The 22,199-nt window shown below is 38.3% G+C and overlaps 3 protein-coding genes across 4 annotated transcripts; 2 read left to right on the top strand and 1 right to left on the bottom strand.

Annotated features, from left to right (window-relative positions):
- The first annotated feature begins 3,588 nt into the window (after nucleotides 1-3,588).
- On the top strand, nucleotides 3,589-5,972 carry LOC311302069 (P2Y purinoceptor 1-like). Of its 2 annotated transcripts, XM_084427639.1 has the most exons (3): nucleotides 3,589-3,960; nucleotides 4,734-5,287; nucleotides 5,381-5,854. In XM_084427639.1, the coding sequence occupies exons 2-3, from the start codon at nucleotides 4,892-4,894 to the stop codon at nucleotides 5,735-5,737; spliced, it is 753 nt and encodes a 250-aa protein (XP_084283765.1). In that variant the 5' UTR covers nucleotides 3,589-3,960; nucleotides 4,734-4,891; the 3' UTR covers nucleotides 5,738-5,854. The 2 variants fall into 2 exon arrangements, with proteins under 2 accessions (XP_084283765.1, XP_084283764.1); XM_084427638.1 differs by having other exon boundaries at nucleotides 4,734-5,972.
- An 18-nt stretch (nucleotides 5,973-5,990) lies between these two features.
- ints11 (integrator complex subunit 11) lies at nucleotides 5,991-19,417 on the bottom strand. Its single transcript, XM_084427637.1, has 17 exons — nucleotides 19,108-19,417; nucleotides 18,538-18,635; nucleotides 18,359-18,432; nucleotides 18,032-18,260; nucleotides 17,656-17,754; nucleotides 16,661-16,695; nucleotides 15,731-15,869; nucleotides 15,542-15,606; nucleotides 15,232-15,421; nucleotides 14,250-14,333; nucleotides 14,023-14,112; nucleotides 13,100-13,262; nucleotides 9,944-10,054; nucleotides 9,738-9,799; nucleotides 9,464-9,606; nucleotides 8,357-8,486; nucleotides 5,991-6,114 (listed from the first exon to the last, which is right to left on the bottom strand). The coding sequence occupies exons 1-17, from the start codon at nucleotides 19,133-19,135 to the stop codon at nucleotides 6,058-6,060; spliced, it is 1,797 nt and encodes a 598-aa protein (XP_084283763.1). The 5' UTR covers nucleotides 19,136-19,417; the 3' UTR covers nucleotides 5,991-6,057.
- A 647-nt stretch (nucleotides 19,418-20,064) lies between these two features.
- cptp (ceramide-1-phosphate transfer protein) lies at nucleotides 20,065-21,831 on the top strand. The gene is made up of 2 exons (XM_084429202.1): nucleotides 20,065-20,373; nucleotides 20,691-21,831. The coding sequence occupies exons 1-2, from the start codon at nucleotides 20,261-20,263 to the stop codon at nucleotides 21,211-21,213; spliced, it is 636 nt and encodes a 211-aa protein (XP_084285328.1). The 5' UTR covers nucleotides 20,065-20,260; the 3' UTR covers nucleotides 21,214-21,831.
- Nucleotides 21,832-22,199: the final 368 nt, after the last annotated feature.

Below are 22,199 nucleotides of genomic sequence, written 5' to 3'. Positions count from 1 at the left end.
CAATTTTAAATGACACTTCTTTGGTTTTATTTGATACACAATACCGACTAAGAACTTCCCAAAAATGTTCCCACTCAAATGAGGGAAACATTAACCCAAACAAATTTAGATGGAGGAGAAGCGATATTAACAAAAAGAGATCTAATTGGTTACTGCATTTATCATTAATTACATCAAGTTTATCTAAAAACAAATGTTTGGAGATGTGGAATAACAAATTTAAGAATCTATTTCAGATATGCTTCCTTACATCACGGTGAAGAATATTGTATTTAGCTTTTAAGGTTAAGATGATGATATCACACGAATGATTCTGCTCAGCAAAGTTGCACTTCCTGTTTTCTCTTTATTGTCTTTAATGGCTCTTGGAGTCCCAGTTTCACTCAGACTGATGGGATTAGCGTCTATGCATTTTGAATGATAGTGTTATGCTGATTGGGCCTGTTTCTCTTGATTGGGCAGAATTGTTGAGCAGCCAGATAACCTGCCTAACCGGTTTTCGCTTGATAGAATCAAATCACTGAAAGATTCATCCCTACATTTGCATGCTTTGTTTGGATTTGTCTCCACCTCCAAAAGTCCCTCCTCCTTGTAAATGTATAAAAAACTATACTGCATAGAACTCAGTTAGACTGTTGGACGACCTGCAGCTACGCACAGAGAGTTCTCAATAAAAGAATAACTTCTGTTTGAACGCGATCCCAACGTCTCCTGGTCTCTGCTTTGACGAAGGAAAAGTTTCCAACAGTTATGTTGCCCCCGAATCACTGCTGCCATACTTGGCTCAACAAATACACAATTTGGGTCACAGTGGTCCAGCAACGATGAATCACAGGTTCTCAAATCAATGGTGGAATCCAAAATTCAGAAATGTAGCCACCGAAACAGCCAAGAGGTGTGTTACATGTCAGAAAAATAATGATGTACCAGCAGCCACTACACCAGCAGCACATACCCCAGCTCCACCAGGACCATTTCGTCACTTGCAAGTTGATTACATCTCGTTGCCCCCTTGTAAGGGAAAAACTGACGTTTTGGTAATAATAGACAAATTCTCAAGATGGGTAGAAGCTTATCCAACAGGGCGTGCTACCGCTGCACATACTGCTAAATGTCTTGTCACTGATTTCATTCCCAGATGGGGATTACCAGATTGCATTGACTCAGATCAGGGTACACACGTCACAGGACAGGTAGTTAAGGAAGTGTCTAAAATGTTGAAGATTAAGTGGAATCTTCACTGCCCCTACAGGCCACAAGCATCAGGACAGGTTGAATGGGCGAACAGAACAATCAAAACCAGGCTAAGCAAAATGCATCAGGAAGGAGTATCATGGGTTGAAGCGCTGCCAGCTGTACTGTGTAGTATGAGAGCGTCACCGAACAGATCAGTAGGACTGAGCCCTCATGAGATTATTACAGGACGCCCAATGCAGATGCCAGGTGTGATTGATCTTAGAAATGCTGATGTTCACATTGCCTCAGATGCCCTGATCTCTTACTGTGAACACCTTACAAAGGCAGTACAGAGTGCCAGAGAGAGAGTTGAGTCATGTTGGCAGACTCCACCAGAGGGTGGACACACAATCATCCCAGGTCAGTGGGTCATGATAAAATCATTCAGACACAAGCCGTTAGAACCTAAGTGGCACGGACCACATCAAGTAATGTTGATTACAGCAGCTGCCGTGTTGTGTCAGGGAAAGAAAACATGGACTCATGTGTCACACTGCAAAGTTGTTCCTCCCCCTGCAGAGATAGGATAGGACGGACACATGGACCAGTGAGGAGCCCGGGGAAGAACCGAAAGCAACAGGCTTTGGGGGCCAACCCTGCGGTGAAGATTCCCTCATAGTCCCTTCCCAACAACTAGTCCATCCTCACCTCACTGTTCCTTTTAGATGTCTCATGAATTAAGAAATAGGGAAAGAAGGAACAACAATAGCAGACTCAGATTGAACAGAGGATACAACCCTAATGTTTGCAGTCTTTACAACGAATACTGCTTTGTTGCCGTTGTTCTCTTTTGTTTTCTTTCTTAACTCTGTGCAGATACCACTTAACGGTTATCCCGAGAACCATATGCACTGACCTACACACCTGCATATGAAGACCCAACCTCCAGGAAACAACTAGACCAACTGCAGAGACTACAACCAACACAGAAGAAAAATACACAACGCAGAGACTCACCTACGGGAACTTCAGTCATCCATCAACATGATCAAGATTGCCTTAATACTAACTATCAAATGTGGTGGTCAAGAACTCTTGGAGCATTAATCCCATCGTATGGTGTCATGCAGGCTCTCGATCAAGTCGATCAGTCTGTACAGAAATTGGCCAATGATACGGCTTTGGCCCTGGGTAACATCACAGACACTCTAGCTTCACACAAGATAATGATCTTACAGAACAGAGTGGCCTTGGATTACATTCTTGCAACGCAAGGGGGAGCCTGCACCATTATCGGCCCTGAGTGCTGCACTGGGTTAATGGATCCAACAGAGAACTTGAACAAAATCCAACAAGACATTCTTGATCTTTCAGAAAAATTACACCAGATGACTGAAGATAATTCTTCATGGTTCGGAAACTTGTTAGGTAAACCCTGGCTGTGGATCAAGGAAATAGCAATTCTGCTGTTGTTTCTCCTACTGGCATACTATCAATGCGTCCACAGTATCAAGTGTTTCATTCAACAAATGACTCACGCCTCTCACAAGAAAATGACAGTTCCAACCAGAAAAGACTATTACCCGTAAGAACTTCACGGACCCTAATTGCATGTTTGTTTCTGTGTCAGCATGCAATTACAGAAAATCAACACAGAGCATGTGCTATGTGCCTGTAACGATCACAAGTTACAAGAATGAACTTTTAAGTGTCTAAATTTGTATTTTGTGAGAGTTATTAGATCTCTCAAAGGGGGAAGTGTTGTATTACTTATTAAATGTATTAAGTATTGTAAATTTATTAAATGTTTAATTTAGGTTTCCAATACTGATTTTAGCATTTGAGGTATAAATGATGATTACTGAGTTTCCAGCAAGAGATTCCTGCCAGACCTGTTTTTCTATTGGAAGTTAAATGAGTCAGACTCTCACCTCTTGTCTTTAATGGCTCTTGGAGCCAGAGCCCTAGCCCCCGACGTTGAATAGTTAGGCTGATTGGATTAGCATATATGCGTTTGAATAGTTATGCTGATTGGATTAGGACTGGTAACACTCTGGAGTCTAGGGTGGGTTCCTCAACCTGTATACTTCATTTACATGCTTTGTTCAACCTCAATGTAAAACCCTCCCCCTAAATGTATATAAAATTGCAAGGCAACGTTCCTTAGATTAGACTGTTGGACGAACTGCAGCAACGCACAGCGAAGTCCTCAATAAAGAATAACTTCTGCTTGAAAGATATCCCAACGTCTCCTGGTCTCTGCTTTGACGAAGGAGAAGTTTCCAACAGAGACTTTACTTCCTACAGTGTTAAGTGCCCTTATTTCTGAATAGAGATAAAATTTTGGCAGAAATAGAATTCATGACAATACAATATTCTTTAACAGAACTTTGGGCATCAAAAATGCTCTTCAGAAACCTACGGGTGACGTCATGGACACAACGTGTTTTTTTTTTACAGTCTATGGTTTACATACAACACCTCTGTACTTACTCCTGATTTCTCTCAACATGGGGACAGGAGAGCTGTCAGTCAATAAATGGGAAAACAAAAAACAAATTTTTTTTTTATTTTTTTGAGTTTTTTTATTTTTTTTGATCCAATAACTATGCCGTTTATTGGATATAGTTTCTAAGTTGAAGACTACAACTTCCTCTTTTCATATTGTTTCCACCAGCGACAGAGCAACAGCTTTCACACACTTCCACTTGATACAAAAACAATCTGCTTTTCTCTGTAATTCAAAGTCTTCTTCAAGGATTCAAGATAACTCCTTCAAGTCTTGTAAGTACAAGTCAAAAGATTATTTTTTGTTTTTGGTATTTCTACCTAATTTAATATTTTTTAAATTGTATAGGCTAAATTAGCATAAAAAATTGAGTGAAAAGTTGAATTGAGAAACGAACACGGATTTAAGAACGGATTTTCTTTTAAAGTTAAATATTCCATGTTTAGTGCAAGTTAAGCTCAATCAACAGCACTTGCAGCATAATGTTGGTTACCTCAAAATGTTAACCTCATAAAAAGTGAGTCACTTAACGTTACTGGAAATCAATTTACGGTAGCGTAAACTTCTTAGACTAGGCTTAAAAGTTAGTCATCTAAATTTTTCTTCAAGACCGGTCCTAACTTTTAATGTCAGTAACATGAAAAGATAGATCAGTATAATTTGAAATGGAAAAGTACAACTCGTGCTCCTTGGTTTTCTGCTAGTTATTGAAACTAGCTCTTAAGACACAGTTTTAACATAGTGGTTAAGTTTATGCAATTGGCCCCGATGTTCTAGATCAGTGGTTCCTAATTCCAGTCCTCGTGACCCACTGCTCTGCACATTTTGTAGGTCTCTCTTATCTGACACACTCAGTTCAGTTCATGGAGTCTCTCCTAATGAGCTGATGATCTGGTTCAGGTGTGTTAAATAAGGGAGACATACAAAATGTGCAGAGCAGTGGGTCTTGAGGACTGGAATTGGGAACCACTGTTCTAGATGTTTCAAAGAGCTTCAATAAGTCAAATGCCAGTAATTGACTTTTTCAATGATTTCTTTTTCACAACAGAAACTCACAGACTTCCTGATGGGGAAATGAAAATCAGACTAGTTCCCAAAACAATGAACAGTAATTCATTTATTTCAATTCTAGGAAGTCATATTAAGAGTTGATGTGAGCAAGTCTCTAAAATCTAACAACCTTATTAAACCAAGGAACACGACATCATGGAAACCGACACCTTAAAGTTTTTGACTTTCCAGCGCTACCTCTTCACACCGGTGTACAGCCTGGTCTTGTTTTTTGGACTGATAGGAAATCTCGGAGCTTTGTACTACTTCATCTTTAAAATCAAACAGAAATCTCCATCAAACATATACATCATTAACCTGGCGGTGGCCGACACGCTTTTCTTTTTCGCCTTGCCGTTTCGCATCCACTACCATCTGAACGACAGCAAATGGATATTTGGTGTTGCCATGTGTCGCATCACCGGCACGGTCTTCTTCGCCAACATCTACATCAGCATCACCTTCATGACCTGCATCTGTGTGGACCGCTACATCGCCACCGTCCACCCTCACACATACCTGAGGCTCCGCAACACGAGTCTCCCAGCACTGGTGAGCGCCGCCGTGTGGTTGGTCTCTGGGTCGGCCATTTTGGCCTTCATGCTAACTTGTCCATTGTCATCTAAAGAGAACATGTGCTTTCAGAACTTCACTTCAAAAGACTGGGACGGTTTGACACCCTACAGCATGTGCAGTCTCATTTTTGGGTCCCTTGTGCCTTCTGTGGTTATCCTGGTGTGTTACCCCATCGTGGCCCGCCGCATCGCCCGGATCAACAACTCCACGGCCCGCGGGGCACGGAGGGTCATCTACGCCATCCTGGCCATCACTGTTCTGTGTTTCCTGCCTTATCATGTCATGCATCTAGTGTATCTCCTGTCCCGCTTGAGACAGGACGAACATAATGACTTGATTTACATCCTCCGTAGGGTGACCATGGCTCTGGTCAGTCTAAACAGCCTCCTGGACCCGATATTGTACTACTTTGCCACCGGACACTGAAAGTGGAGGTTCAAAAGACTAAGGCTGAATAAGAAAAGGGGTGTTTATTTAAGCTTCTTAAAGAAAAGGGGCGTTTATTTTAAGGGTTTTTAAGCTTCTGAAGGCTGAGGCTATTTGTTTTAAGTGCCGTCTACCATGTAAGATTGAACCGAGGCAAGACAAGGTGACTCCTATCGCCCTCGAACGAAAAGACTGTATTTTTGTTTCAAATTCAAGAAATAAATATATTTTTCACAAATGATAGTCTTCTGAATTTTACTTAAAAAAAATTCTTTATTATTATTTTCAAACAAAGACAAACATCAAATCAGTATCACCATTCAGGAAGGCAGACCTTTCTTCAACAGCGTAGACAAGAAACTGCCCAATTCTTCATCCTGAGGAAGACAAAGATAGTTTTAAACACTCTGACAAACAGGTTAAAAGGGTACATTTCAAAACCTAACATGTAAAATCTAAATAATTATTATTGTATGAATAACAGTATATAAATTAGAATAAGAGTTAAGTTAATCAATAACTTAGACAGTATATGGTATATTACTATAATTGCTTTCAAATCGATTAATCGCATCTAACATAAAAGTTTGTAAATATATGCATGTGTATATACACTGAACAAAATTATAAACGCAACACTTTTGTTTTTGCACCCATTTTTCATGAGCTGAACTCAAAGATCTAAGACTTTTTCTAAGTACACAAAAGGCCCATTTCTCTCAAATATTGTTCACAAATCTGTCTGTGTCAGTGAGCACTTCTTTGCCGAGATAATCCATCCACCTCACAGGTGTGGCATATCAAGATGCTGATTAGACAGCATGATTATTGCACAAGTGTGCCTTAGGCTAACCACAATAAAAGGCCACTCTAAAATGTGCAGTTTTACTGTATTGAAAAAAAAAAAAAAAAAAAAAAAAGGTTGTTGATTGTGGCCTGTGGAATGTTGGTCCACTCCTCTTCAATGGCTGTGTGAAGTTGCTGGATATTGGCAGGACCTGGAACACGCTGTCGTATACGCCGATCCAGAGCATCCCAAACACATTCAGTCATGCTGACTGCAGGAATGTCCACCAGAGCGGTGAATTGAATGTTCATTTCTCTACCATAAGCTGTCTCCACCACCAGCCCAGGACCTCCGCATCCAGCATCTTCACCTCCAAGATCGTCTGAGACCAGCCAACCAGACAGCTGCTGCAACAATCGGTTTGCATAACCAAAGAATTTCTGCACAAACTGTAAGAAACCGTCTCAGGGAAGCTCATCTGCATGCTCGTGGTCCTCATCAGGGTCTCGACCTGACTGCAGTTCGTTGCCCCATGTTGCAAGGATCTGTACACAATTCCTGGAAGCTGAAAACATCCCAGTTCTTGCATGGCCAGCATACTCACCGGACATGTCACCCACTGAGCATGTTTGGGATGCTCTGGATCAGTGTATACAACAGCGTGTTCCAGGTCCTGCCAATATCCAGCAACTTCGCACAGCCATTGAAGAGGAGTGGACCAACATTCCACAATCAACAACCTTGTTTTTGTTTTTTTTAATACAGTAAAACTGCACATTTTAGAGTGGCCTTTTATTGTGGTTAGCCTAAGGCACACCTGTGCAATAATCATGCTGTCTAATCAGCATCTTGATATGCCACACCAGTGAGGTGGATGGATTATCTCGGCAAAGGAGAAAGTGCTCACTAACACAGATTTAGACAGATTTGTGAACAATATTTGAGAGAAATAGGCCTTTTGTGTACATAGAAGAAGTCTTAGATCTTTGAGTTCAGCTCATGAAAAATGGGGGCAAAAACAAAAGTGTTGCGTTTATAATTTTGTTCGGTTTTTATATACATTATATAAACGTATATACGTTTGTATACGGTTCATGTATATGTATACATATATACAGTATGCATGCGTGTATATTTTATATATATATACACACACACACACACAAACTTTTATGTAAGATGCGATTAATGGTGATTTATAATGATTTATGATTTATCGATTTGACAGCACAAATTAATGTGTTCAAAGGTTTAGGTTTTTTAAAAGAAGTCTCTTGTGCGCACTAAGAAAATATATTACACTTCATAGCAACCACTTCCTATTTTAATATAGTATACAATGTTTTAGCATTGTAAATGTCTTTAATGTCACTTTTGATCAATTTAATGCTGAATAAAATCAAATGAATGAAAAAACAGGTCTGTATAAAATCTAAGCGTCTGTTGCGGTTGGAGGTGTTTCTGTAAGACGCAATATATCGGAGAAAGGTGAAGTGAACCATGCGAGAAGATGACACATCACTTTCTCTCCAGCATTTGTGGCCGTTTCAATCGTGATGAACTACCGCATAATAGATGGTGACATTTATTGTGTTATGCTTGTGTTGTGAGCTGGCGATACCCGGCCCTGAATGCAACCCGTGTTTGTTTGGAAACATAAGGGTAAAAACTTTCCCTCGTGGGCTGCGAGATGCTGTAAATTCCACTAGACCAACTGTCTGACCACGCGCAGAGGTTATATTATTGCTCACCTTTAAAAATAAGTGCTTAAAGTTGAACACAATATAACCCCTATTAAATTAGGAAGGGCATCAGTGGAGATGATTAATTACCTGATAGCTCCAAGAAAGCAGAATGGCTTTGAGGTTGGGCTCCTCGGCCGAGGACGTCACTTTAATAACGATTGATTCCACTATGACGGTGCCGTCTGGGACGTGCTGGATGCTGTAACTTTTCAATACACTGAAAGAGATCATGGAAAAAAAGACTTGACGTTTAATGAAACCTTTATGAAAGCACAAACCTCATTCAGTATTTGCCCTCATGCGCTGACATTTACACTGAGGCTAGAGTGGTAACAGCCTTGTTTACTGAGGGCAAGCGTTTGGGTGCAATGACCCACGTGATGAACCAAGCATCAGGACTACAAAAATAGTAGTATACTATCTATCTATCTATCCATCCATCCATCCATCCATCAATGGGCATAACTGAAAAAATAACATTGTTTTGTTACATTTGCGACCAATTTAGCTGCAGTTTGAAGACCCGTTTACATGAATAATTTTTAAATCACGACACAAATGACTCAGTGATGCCCTCTGAAGTAAAAAAGATATCTCACCTAAGCTCTAAGTGCTAAATTCTGAGTGTAACATCCCACACCGACTGCAGACTTGGAAAAACATGACCTTCAAGACTGACTTTTTCTGAAAGTTTGAAAGTTCTTCATTATAGAATTTACATACCAGTGTTATTTTAGGATTATTTATATATTATAGTTTTATTAATATTTTGAAATAGCTTTTATTTTTACATTTTCAGTTTACTTTCTAACATTCAAATTTAGTTTAGTTTTTAGTAATTTCTTGTGTTTTGTCATTTTAATTACATTTTTATATTACTATTTATTTAGGTTTTATTTTTATTTCAATTTTACTTTTAGATTTAGTTCAGTTGTAGTTTTTATTTATTTCCAGTTAGTAATTTTTTTAACTTATTTAACCTTATTTCAATTTTTTGTTTAATTTAATATTTATATTTTACTTTATTTCAATTCACAAAAAAAATAAAATAAACCTTTTCGTTTTATTTAACAATAATAACCCTGTTGCATATGGGTATAATATGCATAATTATACCCATAGAGGGGGGCATAATTAGCTGCATCAATTTAGCAAAAGGAAAGTGTGTGTTTGTGTGTGGTATTGTTTGCTGACCTCTTGAGGTGTGTGTAGATTCGGCCGAGTGTGTCGGTGTCACTGTGGGGGTCGTGGAGCTGGACGCGGCAGGTGAAGCGCAGCTGATGTTCACTGAGGCCTAGCTCTTTGAGAGCCTGCTCTGGAGAAACCAGCCGCAGACTCTACACACACACACACACACACACACACACACACACATATATATTCAGAAAACAGGGAATTATTGACATCCAAAACCTCACATTAGTCAAATAAATGATGAAAACCAACCTAAAGAGCTATGCTGACTTACATTGTCCTTCATTATTAATGTCCCGTGCATGGTGCGAGGTCTTTTAGCATCAGGCAATGGACCTGTGAGAAAGTTTCATATATTTATATTTATATCCATAGATAAAGCAGAAACTACAAAACCTAACCACAGGACAGAAAAGAAATGATGGTGTGTCTGTAAACAGGTCAAATAAAGCATTCAGTGGTGTACGTGTCCTTGATCACCTCCGAGGGCCATCTCTCTCTTCAGCAGGTTGAGCGAGATGTCCACGGGGACGCTGGGGTTCGTCACTATGGTCGTCGTCTCTCCATTGGCCGGCATATAGCAACTGACACCTGCATTGGGTAAAACAAGTGTTTTTCTCAAAAGAGAACATCTAAACACTGAAAAGTAAACTATTTAATTGATTGCATGCTTCAACTTTGCATTACTCCCTAAAAAAGTAACTAATTGCCTTAGTTACTTTTTTTTTTAATTTAAGTATTGCTTTATATTACTTTTGTGGTTACTTTTTCTCACCTGGGCTGGGCTTGCTTGCTTGTTTTTTTATTAACAAAAAAACTAAAGTTCTATTTTTGGCAAATGTAAAGGCCCTTTCTCACCATAAGTAAAATGAACTAGAAAAATGGATTTCCGGAGGAACTGCGAAGTGTGCTTGCTCGGGTGCGGTTCACTAACGTTAGCAGGTAGTGGATAAGGGTGCATTGAAGTTTGCTTGATCTGAGAATTTCAACAATAGTACTTTTTTCAAGATTGTGCAAAAAGGTGAAAAGTTATGTGCATTAAGAGACATGTCTGCAATGTAGACTAGTGCCAATGGCATTGTTTATGTGGCTTGGTTGTTGGTTTTGAAATATTTGGTTATGAATATACAGCAGAGAGTGGGAGTGTTTTGGGTGATGAAATAGTATTGAAAAGAAGTTGACAGTCTTCATTTACTGTATCCAATAAGCCAATACAAAACTCACCCAGCTGTTCTGTGGTTGAGTGTTCCCTTTGATTAGGAACAAATTTACTATCTCAAATTAAGGTCTACCGTAATTAGCGATGCTTTGATTGCTGCTGTCAAGATGGTTGTCATCACCTACACAGAAACGCTGATTTTTATAGCCTACCGTCAGTCCTCATATTGTAATTAAATGAAAAACGCGATGCCATCGCAACCCGCTACCATTTCAGGGCTTGAATTTCGGTGCGGGAATGTGGGGATTGCGCATAATTTAAACCATTCCCGCAAGGTTAGCTTTTATAGTGCGAGAAATTCCCGCACAAATATATTCGCTTCATCTCAGAGCAAATGATTAAAAAAAAAAATTCACAGATGTCAAACTGTCTTTTATTTTCGAATTTAATTCCTCAATCAGCACTGGACCGGCATATGTTTCACGCTGTCAATGCAGTGGTCTGCGTTGCGCTGATCTTATTCACACTATCGAGTGTAGGTGCAGCATTCTAACATTGAGTCATAATGAGCTGTTTGTGAAGAAATTATCCGCTTCCAAATTATGTCATTCTAATCACGAAATTGAAACATTAAAAAACAATTTGCTCTTTATGGTGTGCGAGTGATAGAGCGCGGCAGCAACAAACCAACTGATCAGCTTGCAGCGTGACATCATTGAATGCTCGGCCGAACAGCTGATCATAGCTGTACAGGGTGCCTTATTATTTTTCATCTCCATAAATATATCTAGTAGTAAAGCTAATGCAAAGGCTAGAAATCAATTAATCTTTTGCTGATACTTCCTTGTCATCATGGAGAGCGCAGTTCATGGTTGCATAGCAACGACAGACGCCACGGGAGAGCAAGCGCTTGTGGAAAGGAGACAGCGGCGCGCTCGCGCTTTCCACTTGTTTTTACACATCTAGATCGACGTTGTTGATTGTTTGAGCATGTGACTGCGCGTTTCTCCTTGTTTTCTATTGTTATGCACAGCATATTTCCCGCGCGCACAAACACAGCCACAGACAATGAATTGTTCGGTTTAGCGAAGAAGAGCATGATGTATTTGTATAAAGTTTTTTTTTTTTTGTTATTAAAGGGATACTTCACCTCTGGAAAGATGAATGTGTATTTAAAATAGGTCATTTATGTAGAAGAAATGTGAAGAATTTTTTTAATTTGGAGCTTTCTAGCCTGAGAAAAGCCAGAAAATGTATTTTTGGCTCATGTGGATGAAAGAAAACAACTCCCAGAATGCACTTGCTTCACTGCCCTAGGAGGCCACGCCTACTGGTAAGAGAGCGCAGTTTAAAACAAGGCTAGGCTACCAGTGAGTCTCCTTGACGAGTCTGCCTGGGATTTCGGGATCGCCCAAAATGTCCGGGATTCGGCTTTTGCGTTCTACAGTCGCCATTCATCACGTTTACTGTGGCGAGCAGGACGAGGCTGACGGCCGCGGGAGAACGGCGCGAGGCCGGTGGCGTCATTACTGAGACGAGCCGGGTCTCGCATCTCTCACGGAGGTGCAGGAATTTTCTTAGCAATGTTAAAACGCACATCAACCGATCACTTGTTTAGCGTTCATGTAAACACTACATTCAGATTCACCGATCGGAATGAATTAAGTTAGATTGAAACGAGAGGTGTGCATGTAAACAATGAATGGCGACCGCAGAAAGCAAAAGCCGAATCCCGGACATTTTGAACGATCTCGCCCGCCGGACAAGTCAGGGAAAAGGAGGATGGTAACCCCTACTTACTCAGCTTTCTCCTACTACTCAGCTTTCTCCTACTATTCAGCTTTCTCCACAGAACAAGAGCCTGCTAGCTTAGCTTCCAAAGAAAGACGGCTGACTGTGTGTACATTCTGTGAGTGAGATCCCACCCTGTATGGGCGGGCTGAAAACATGCGGAACAACGCCTTCTACTGGCTGTAGTCTTTAGCCTCAGGACAGAAAATCCTCCGATGACGCAAAATGACGATTTTTGCGTCATCGGAGGATTTTTTCCAGACAAAAAATACATAAATCTCTCCTCTCAGGGGGATATGAGGGTGGAAAGCATGGTAATTCGAAAATACTACAGGTTTTCTACTAATACAAAGCTTAATGCTAAATCCTGAAGTATCCCTTTAACTGTTTTGAGAACTGGAAATGCACAATTCATGCATACAAATCTGTAGATATTAATAAATGAAGATGATTAAATTAGACCGATGCATCAAAAGTTATTGCCGATCGTCAGTCAATAAATGGGAAAACAAAGTAACTTGCATTACTTATTTGAAAAAGTAACTCTTAAAAAGTAATCTGATTACTCACGTTACTTGTAATGCATTAACCTGCCCATGAATAAATCACAGAACTGGAAATAAGTGATAGTAAAGCAGTCTGCAGTTAAAAACAATCCAATACATTTTGAGAAGTTGTAGACTTACTGAACTCCTGTTCGATCTTGTCTTTGAGGAACTCCATTTTCTTGGCCTCTCCGTGCACCAGCAGTATGTTCCTGGGTTCTGCCATGCGGATCAACTGCATGATGCCTTTGGCGTCGGCGTGTGCGCTGAAGGACATGTACTCCACCTGCAGCTTCACCTCCAACTAAACACACACCACATATGAGACTAAGGCTTGCATAGACTAGTCGGGTAGTCGAATACTTCAACCATTAGTCAGCGCTGTCAGAAGCCATCAAGTACTCGAGCGTGCAATGTCGATGCACTCGTTTTGTTTTTTTAAACCAAACCAGCAAGCCATGACTGAGCAAAGAGCGCATGTCTTATTCTATATAATAAACTATTTTGAAACGGTTGAGTGAAGATCCAGGTGATGCGAGTACAGGTCCATTATTGTTTTTTTTGAAGATTTTTGAAATGTTAAAAGAGGAGGCTTATGTTGTATAGTTCCTCTAGGCTAACTGTTCAAATTAATTTTATCACATATTTCTTGACGTCAAAGATATGGATATTAAGGTTTTAATATTGCGTGTCAATTAACATGTTAAATATAAAATGAAACCCGTTACTTTAATGTTTTTACAATACAAGTAAGAGACTTGTTTGCAAACACTGGGCTATTCAGCCCATTCTAAAAGCTATACTTTTCATTGCCTTTTTTTACAATAACATAAACCACGAGTACTTGAGTTACTTAACAAGTAACCGAACAGATATTCAGAGGTTTGACATAAGAATAAACTTCTGGTTTGGTCAAGGAAGGTAAAAATGGCTATTTTTTATGAAAATTAAGGGAAACGGTGGACAATATAGAGACTACAGTTCTACAGTTAGAGTACTACTAAAGTTCTCTGATGCCATCTAGTGAAGGTCAATTAAAATCTGTGTTTGCTGTTAGTATTTACCGTTTGTCTTCCCTCTATCTCCAGTTTCTTCTGTCCATTCAGGATCTTGTGTCCCACAGTGCCTTGCACACAGTATCCTGGCATGATGACCTGAGAAACAAATACATTAAACTCATATATTTTCTCTTTCGATGAACCACTATGAGCTGGAACAGGCATTGAATGAGCTGAAGTGGTACGCAAGTGTTTAGCAGTAACATCTTCTGCTGCTTCATAAGGTTTCTTACCATGTTCTTTTCATTCCCGGCCCATTTCTTGAAAATCTGTAAAGACTGCCCAGCATGCAACATTCCAGGGGTGGCGAACACAACCTGATGGAACAGATATCAAAGTCTCTGGCTGCTTTCTATAATATCATGCACTCATTTGATTCATTTCACGACAATCTATCAGGTCGTTTTGAATGCTATAACAACAGAAATGGCTACAAAGTTAATGTCTTCGTAAAAATAATCAGTTCTTCGATTCTGAGGCAGTTCTTGGGAATCGAGAGTCGAATCGAATCTCAAATCTTTTGATTCTGATCACCAAAAAGACTTTTGTTCACCGATTTATTCTGTGATAGATGTGGAAAATCTTTTTAAATATTCCACAGTTATACGAACATATTTAATATTACATTTAAAATGTAATTATTGTATTAAATAAAGGAAAATAGGATTTAAAGAAATAAGATTTAACATTTTCATGTTAAATATTCTAAAAGGTTTCTGCATGTATCAGTTAATAATAATAATAATAAATAATGCATAAAGCTCATAATAATAATAGTATATACATTATCAAAGTATATCAATGATCAGATTTAAAAATATATATATTTTTGATTAATATAATTTTTTTGAATATTAACAATTTAATAATTAAAAACAGAATATTAATTAATATCCTAAAAGGTTTCTACATTTAATAATAAGAAATAATAATAGATAACTAAATATGTTGCATAATATAATATTATTATTATTCATTTAACAATAAAGAAACCCATGAATATTCCACATAGAACTACAGAGTATATTATCAGATTTAAAGAAATAATAATATAATTTTTTAGAATACTCATTAATATTCTAAAAGGTTTCTATATGTATCATTTAGTAATGAGAAATAATTGATGTGATATATATTTTGCATAATAATAATAATAATAATAATAAAAAAATGCATGAATGCCTCTTTACAGACTTGTTTTTGTAGCGGCCTTACCATTGGTCCAGGGTTATCAGCATATGAGCGATCAAAGGCTTTGATGTGCTTGAACTCAAACATGTTTCTCTGTACAAAGGTCTTGCGGATCTTCTGATTGGTCCAGGTGATGAAGAGTTTGTAGTAGTGATTGGCTTTCTCCGTCAGCCCGGTGGAGAAATAAATGGGTGCTTTCAAATTCATTCTCTCCCTGTTAAAGTGAACAACCAGCAATTAGACACTGTTCTGTGCCAAACTACAGTTTCCATTAGCATCCTTACAGAACATATCAAGGTGATCAAGGTGAGCAGCAGCAATTTTACAAGCTCACCAGAATGTTTCCAACAAAATACAGAGTTCCTGTGCTCTTCCCAGAGCAAACACTGGAATCAAGACCTAAAACATAGAGACACCAAAATGAACAGGACATAAACACACACGTCTGAGAACGTATGATTGAACTGACATTAAAAAATGGATAGTTAGCGCTCTAAAATCTGATTGGATGAGTCTTGTCTACCTTGCCTCCTCTTTCCACTGTTTCGTGAACCTTCTTCAGGAAATCTCTTTCCCTGCAGCGTTTGGAGTCTCTGATCGTAGTGGCATACGTGGATTCTGATATCAAAATATCTGGCCGGCATTTGTCAATCCAAGCAGCTCTGAGTAAATAAAGTCAGAGAATTTAATGGGTTAGTTCAGCCAGAAATGAAAATTCTGTCATTATTTATTCGCCCTCATGTCGTTCCAAACCTGTAAGACTTTCGTTCATCTTCTGAAATCTTGGCGCTTTCTGTCCCTCCATTGACAGCTACGCAACTACCACTTTGACGATTCAAAAACTACATAAAGAGATCATAAAACTAAACCATTTGAATTGAGCGGTTTAGTCCAAATTTTCTGAAGAGACACAATCGCTTTATATGATGAACAGATTTAATTTAGGCTTTTATTTACATGCTTATAAACATTCATCAGCTCACTCATCAGTTGTGGTAAACGGAAGTTCAAGCATGTTCGCTTGACGTGCGAGAACCAATGAGGTTCATTCTCGCGTTACACATCACGTTTGAGCTTCAGCCAGAACCAATGAGGTTTGCTCTTGCGCGTCAAGCATGTTCGGCTGAGCTTCTGTTTATGTTCGCTGATCAATGTTTAAATGTGAATAAAAGTCTAAATTCAATCTGTTCATCATATAAAGCGATCGAGTCTCTTCAGAAAATTTGGACTAAACCGCTCAATTCATATAGATTCGTTTTACGATCTCTTTATGAACGTTTTTAAGTGTCAAAGTGGTAGTTGCGTAGCTGTCAATGGAGGGACAGAACTAACTCAGGTTTCATTAAAAATATCTTAATTTGTTTTCCGAATATGACAGAATTTACATTTTTGGGTGAACTATCCCTTTAAACATGACTTACACTTGAAGAGACAAAAAAGAGATTTTACTCACCCCAAATGTCTGTCTGGTGTCATGTTGTAATCACCCTATACAAATTGATTTAGATATAATTAGCAAATTAAGTCAGTAGCTGGAACATCATCCATTTGAGAGTATTGTCGTGGAAATTTTAAACTGTATATTAAACTAACCATGTTTCTAACATCTAACCTTATTTAACATCTAACAATGGAACAGGATGTACTGTACGAAACCAATGGAAAACTTGTGTCTTTGACTGTGTGCGTATGTATGTAAAAACAACATAGTTTTGGGAAATGAAACTAGACAGTCTGTTAGAATCTTGTGATTAACAGATGAATTCATCGCAAGATCAGAGTTTGCTTTACCTAGTAACAGAGGGGTTTGCATATGAAGAACCAATCAAATAGTGGGAAAATTATGTAATGCAGCCTGACATTTATGTCATACCTCTATACTATAAAAACTTTGGTATATGTGTTTTACGGTGGGATGTCTCAATGGAATTTGTCTGAGATCCTCCGGCCTTGATTCTTCTTGGGAGAGTTTCTCTGAGAACTGCTCGAAGACTCTCCCGGCCGTTATTAAAGCATTTAAAGGACATTTGCTGAAAGTCTGTCTGTTCATTTCTGCTGCGCAGCAAGAAAACTAATTAGTAAGGGAAAACAAGTTAGACTAGGTGAGATATCCAAGTGGGGACGTCGATTTGAAGACGAGACTCAGATATCAGGTGGGGACGTCGCCAGGAGACGAGACCCAGGTACAGAGTTGGGTGTCCATTTGGAGACACCCCAGACAGGTCAGTTTAGGGAAGCAAGTAAGTTAGGGTAAGAGACTCGGCCAGTTGTCGACTGAAGACGCAAAGAGCTGGAGTATAAAGGTTATTAAGTGTCGATTTGTAGATGCTCTGTGTCGATGAGTAGACGCAACAGATTTATTTATTAAGTGTCGATTTGTAGACGCTAGATAGTCGGGTTTTAGGGGGAAAATCCACTACAGTATGCAATAGTTAATGTGACACTCACTGTGTAGACAACAGACTCCGAGCCAACTTTGATTTGAACCATGGCGGCTCCCAGCACATGACCTGCATAGTACGCTTTGATCTCAAGCTCTTCATCTACCTTGATGGAGCAAAAAAACAATAACAAATAAACAAGTCAGATAAAATTATTCCCCCAAAAAAGCAACCATTAGCAACATAAACGCATATATTTGAAGCTTAAATTACATTTTATTTAAAACATTTTCAATAGGGAAAAATGTTCAATAAAAAAATACATATTAAATGACTAAAATTATTTATATTAATTAGTTTACTAAACCTGTTTAAATGAATGAATTAACTAAAATTAATAAAAAAAATTAAAAAAAGACATTAATTGAGACAATGAACTTTACCTGAACTGTTTGGTGGAGGTTGAGTGGCACAACTTTCTTCATACAGTCTTTGATCATCTGTGAAGTGAAGAAGTTGGTCTCTCCCTTTTTGTCGACTGTGATCTTTCTGAAGTCCTCCAGCAGGATGGGACAGATGGCTTTGGTGGGGTGGGTCATGTAGATTGGCCCGTCGTAACCCACCATCTCGCTCATGTAGGGAAGAGCACCGCAGTGATCCAGATGGAAATGACTTAGAGGAACACAAAGGAGAAAAAAAAAAAAAAATCACAATGAACAGGAGGAAAACTCACACAACCGTCACATGATACAAATCCAGTATAAACTAACCTTATAATGACACAGTCCAAGAACTCAGTGAGGCGACCGTTCTGGGTAATGTAACTAAAATCTGGGAAACGTCTCTGAAATGAAACACAGAAAGTTAAGGGACTAGTAGTAGACTACAGAATTATACTCAAAATACACATATGTGAACGTAGCAACTAGCAAGAACTGTTGAAACGCACATCATCGTTGTAGCCCATGTGCATCCCGCAGTCAAGCATAATGTTTTTGCCTCCGATGGAGACCAGAATACAGCTGCGACCGACGTCCTGACCAGCCCCTGCCAGAAAACACATTCAGAAGAACTTGGTTTAGAATTACACCCATTTATATTATAAAATTATAAAGTCAAAATAATATATAATCACTTATATATATAGTTATTTTAATGTAGATCTAATGTAGTTATTCATAATAATATGAAATGTGAACTCACACATATATATATATATATATATATATGTGTGTGTGTGTGTATGTATATATGCATAACACAAATGCATGTATACAATATGCACGCAATATGGTATTATTATATTGTATATATTAAGTCTAATATACATATGTAAAATAAGTTGTTTTAAGGTATAATAAGCAAATTAACATAAACACTTGAACTCATTTACTCGCTGATTAATATATATTCATATTTGTATATATTACCGGATTTGTTAAGTATCACATGTTTGACAATGGCTTATTTATACACGGTTTTCAGAAATGTTACCTACAAAATTAAGCAAACGTCTTACCTAAAGGCGTGATTTTGATTTCAGGCATCCTGACAGCTTTGAAAAGATCAGAAATGAATGTTTTATGTTTAACGTTACAGGAGACTGACAGTCAAACTCTAACTGTAGTAGATTAGCTGGATATGAACACTTGGTGGGTGCATGTTAGTCAGATTGCACACTTTCAAGGGATGTAAACCAACTGTGAAGATTGTATAAGTGTGTGGATATGTTAGAATAGTAAAACAGGTTAGCACGGAAGCTAAACAACTTTAGCCATGACGCCACAGCATAGAACAAGTGAGAAGCGTATCAATAACCCTCTATGTGTGGGCGTGGCTTAGTGGCCCATTCGTTGTCTATAATTCTAATGAATAATTCTCTTATTTTACCTATTCACTATGTATTTTCAATTTAATGGCTATCAAAGTCCTCCACGGTTACTATTCAGGAGTAAATTATTATCTAGACCGCTACTAAAGCGAAGCAAAGACAGACAGTTCACATGGTAACTGTTACTTTTCACAGCGCTGGTGAGGTTGGACCAATCATGTTCGTTTGTGATTTCTAGACAGGACTTTTTAAAAGTAATTTTCATTCAGATTTCAGGGGCGTATTTATGTTTTGTTATCAGGTAAAAATCTGTGGAGTTCATAAATTAAAAAGATTATAGTGTTCAGTGCATAAATGTCTCCAATAAGACTAAAAGCCTACAGATATTTGAATGCGGCTCAATGGAGAATTCGACTTTCTGAGCCCTCAAGCGCCCCCTCGTGGAAGATGACTTTGTGCTTCCTAAAAAAGCTAGTAAGAATTGACGTCCAATGTCACGTCATTGCGTGAATACGTCATGTTCAACCCTATTGGTTAAATTCCCCAAACGACCGCAGACGGCCAAGAACCAACGTCCAATCACATGGACGTTTATATCATGTGACATGAAAAATGTGATTTGATTGGCCTAATGTTGTCTACGTTACTTAAAGAATGTAGGAAATCGCAAGAGAGGATAAAATGGAAAGCAAAGCCTTTTAATGATATGATGCCAAAGAAGAACACATAAGATACTTTTTACTTGCTACTTAATAAATAAGGACTTGTATTCCCTGTTATAAGGATTTGTCCAAAATAATCTTTCGTTTATTTCGTGGTAGTTGAATAAGAAATAACAAAAATGGCAGATACATTCAGTCTTCAAAGGGTTTTAGAAACATTCAGATCAAGCCTAACTGAGAGTAAGGAGGTTTACATTGAATATTATATAGCAGGATGGAAAGAGCTGGTCAGGTGGGTACATGTTTTATTATTGTTTTACGTAATGGTCTAATAGGGTTACTTTGAAAAGGGTTGCCACGACTCTGGAAATATGAAGGAATTTTTATGTTATATTTAATTTGTATTATGATTTTTAAGACCTGTACAATTCACATAAATCAATCTTAATTCATGGAAGAGTCATATTGCCCATTTGAAAGTGTCTAATGCTCAGATATAGAAACATCTAATTACAAATGTCTGGAAAAGTAATGAAATAATTAATTAGTACAAAAATGTATAAATATGGATTGCCTTATAATGGATTGCCTGCTCTTTTTCCATACCAGCTTCATGAACAGTTTAGGGAATGTGTTTTCCTTCATCTCCAAGGATGTGATCTGCAAAATCCAGATCCTAGAGAACTTCCTTTCAGGAGAAAATGGATCCCACTATGTCACCATCCAGTCCATGGTGAAGTATGAGCTGGAAAATGAGCTGGTGGACCTCACCAAAAGAGGCAGCCACCCAGAATCCGGTTGCCGGACTCTTCTGAGGCTCCATCGTGCTCTGCGCTGGCTGGAGCTCTTCCTCGAGAGACTGCGGACCAGCGCCGAGGACAGCAAGACCTCCGTCATGTGTTCGGATGCCTATAACGAGTCTCTGGCTCAGCACCACCCCTGGCTCATCCGGAAAGCTGTCGGCGTGGCCTTCTGTGCACTTCCAGGGCGAGACACCTTCTTTAATGTGATGAATGCGGGAGATCAGGTGCAGGTGGTTGCTCTGTTAGGAGAGTCTTTGCCCCTCATCTCTGAAGTATACCAGATCACAGAAGATTTATATGCCAAGAACAACCTCCTGGAGTTACCATAGATTCCTTCCACTAATTAATACATAGTTCTTGTGGCACATACTCACTTATTCACTACAAACATACTACAAACATTAGACTTATTTTACTGTCTGGCTGCAAAAAGTTCATTCATTTGGTTTGCCGAAGGCACATGCAATATGCAGATTTAATGCACATTTTAAGCAGGGATCTGCTCATTTTACACAACCTTGTTGGCCTAGTGGGCATTAAACGCTGGGTGTATTTGAATGTATTTGAGCATAGGGAACAATAGAAATGTTTATTTAAAGCTACAAGATGTTTATGATATATATTTTAATTTAAATTTAAAGTGCTGTATATTTATATATATAGGTCATTTACCTTTTCCTTGAATGTTAATTATTGGTGATAATTTTATTTCACTTGAATTCATGTTGAATGTGTGTTTTTGCTGAAACTACACGGGGAGATTTGGTTGATATAATCAATGCATGCAATAATTAAATATAATAAAATCTGTGTTTTTGTCATGGTTATTCTTATATTATATCTTGCATTTAGAGGAATACAAACATTGTTTTTTAAACTTAAGCTACTTTCTTTTTTAACTTTCCAGAATATGAAACGCAATACTTTTTACATTTACAATTTCATTTACAGATTGTCAAACAGCACACCACTTAATAAGACATACAATACTAATTATTTGACATTCAGATCAGCATGCATTTTTAGGTTATTATAAATATTTAGCACAAAGCTTCCATCTAAAATACATTTGTGATTTGCAAACTTTAGTTTACCAGCATAGACACTTAATCATTCTGAAACTTTAATGCCAACATCCAGCTGCAATATGTTAACTTTAGAGGTAATCATTGTTGAACTTTTGTTCACACCTTTTAAACTGCAATTATGGTCCGTAAAGGTGTTTAGAAATGTCTCTATAGTATCATTTGCACCAAGATGCACAAAATCTGGTCAAAAAGTCCCACATAATTTCATGAGTAATGATATGAATAGA

Source organism: Rutilus rutilus, assembly GCF_951802725.1.
Source record: "Rutilus rutilus genome assembly, chromosome: 13".
Taxonomy (NCBI): Eukaryota; Metazoa; Chordata; class Actinopteri; order Cypriniformes; family Leuciscidae; genus Rutilus; species Rutilus rutilus.
Note: the sequence above shows the minus strand (reverse complement) of the source record. Positions and strands in the feature narration are given on the sequence as shown.

Excerpts from the sequence above, each read along its gene's own strand:
- LOC311302069 (XM_084427638.1), top strand. The coding sequence starts at position 4,892 with ATGGAAACCGACACCTTAAAGTTTTTGACTTTCCAGCGCTACCTCTTC.
- ints11 (XM_084427637.1), bottom strand. The coding sequence starts at position 19,135 with ATGCCTGAAATCAAAATCACGCCTTTAG. Across the intron at positions 18,261-18,358 it reads TTGGACTGTGTCATTATAAG|TCATTTCCATCTGGATCACT; the intron begins GTTAGTTTATAC and ends TGTTCCTCTAAG. Across the intron at positions 8,487-9,463 it reads ATCTACACACACCTCAAGAG|TGTATTGAAAAGTTACAGCA; the intron begins GTCAGCAAACAA and ends GATCTCTTTCAG.
- cptp (XM_084429202.1), top strand. The coding sequence starts at position 20,261 with ATGGCAGATACATTCAGTCTTCAAAGGGTTTTAGAAACATTCAGATCA. Across the intron at positions 20,374-20,690 it reads GGATGGAAAGAGCTGGTCAG|CTTCATGAACAGTTTAGGGA; the intron begins GTGGGTACATGT and ends TTTCCATACCAG.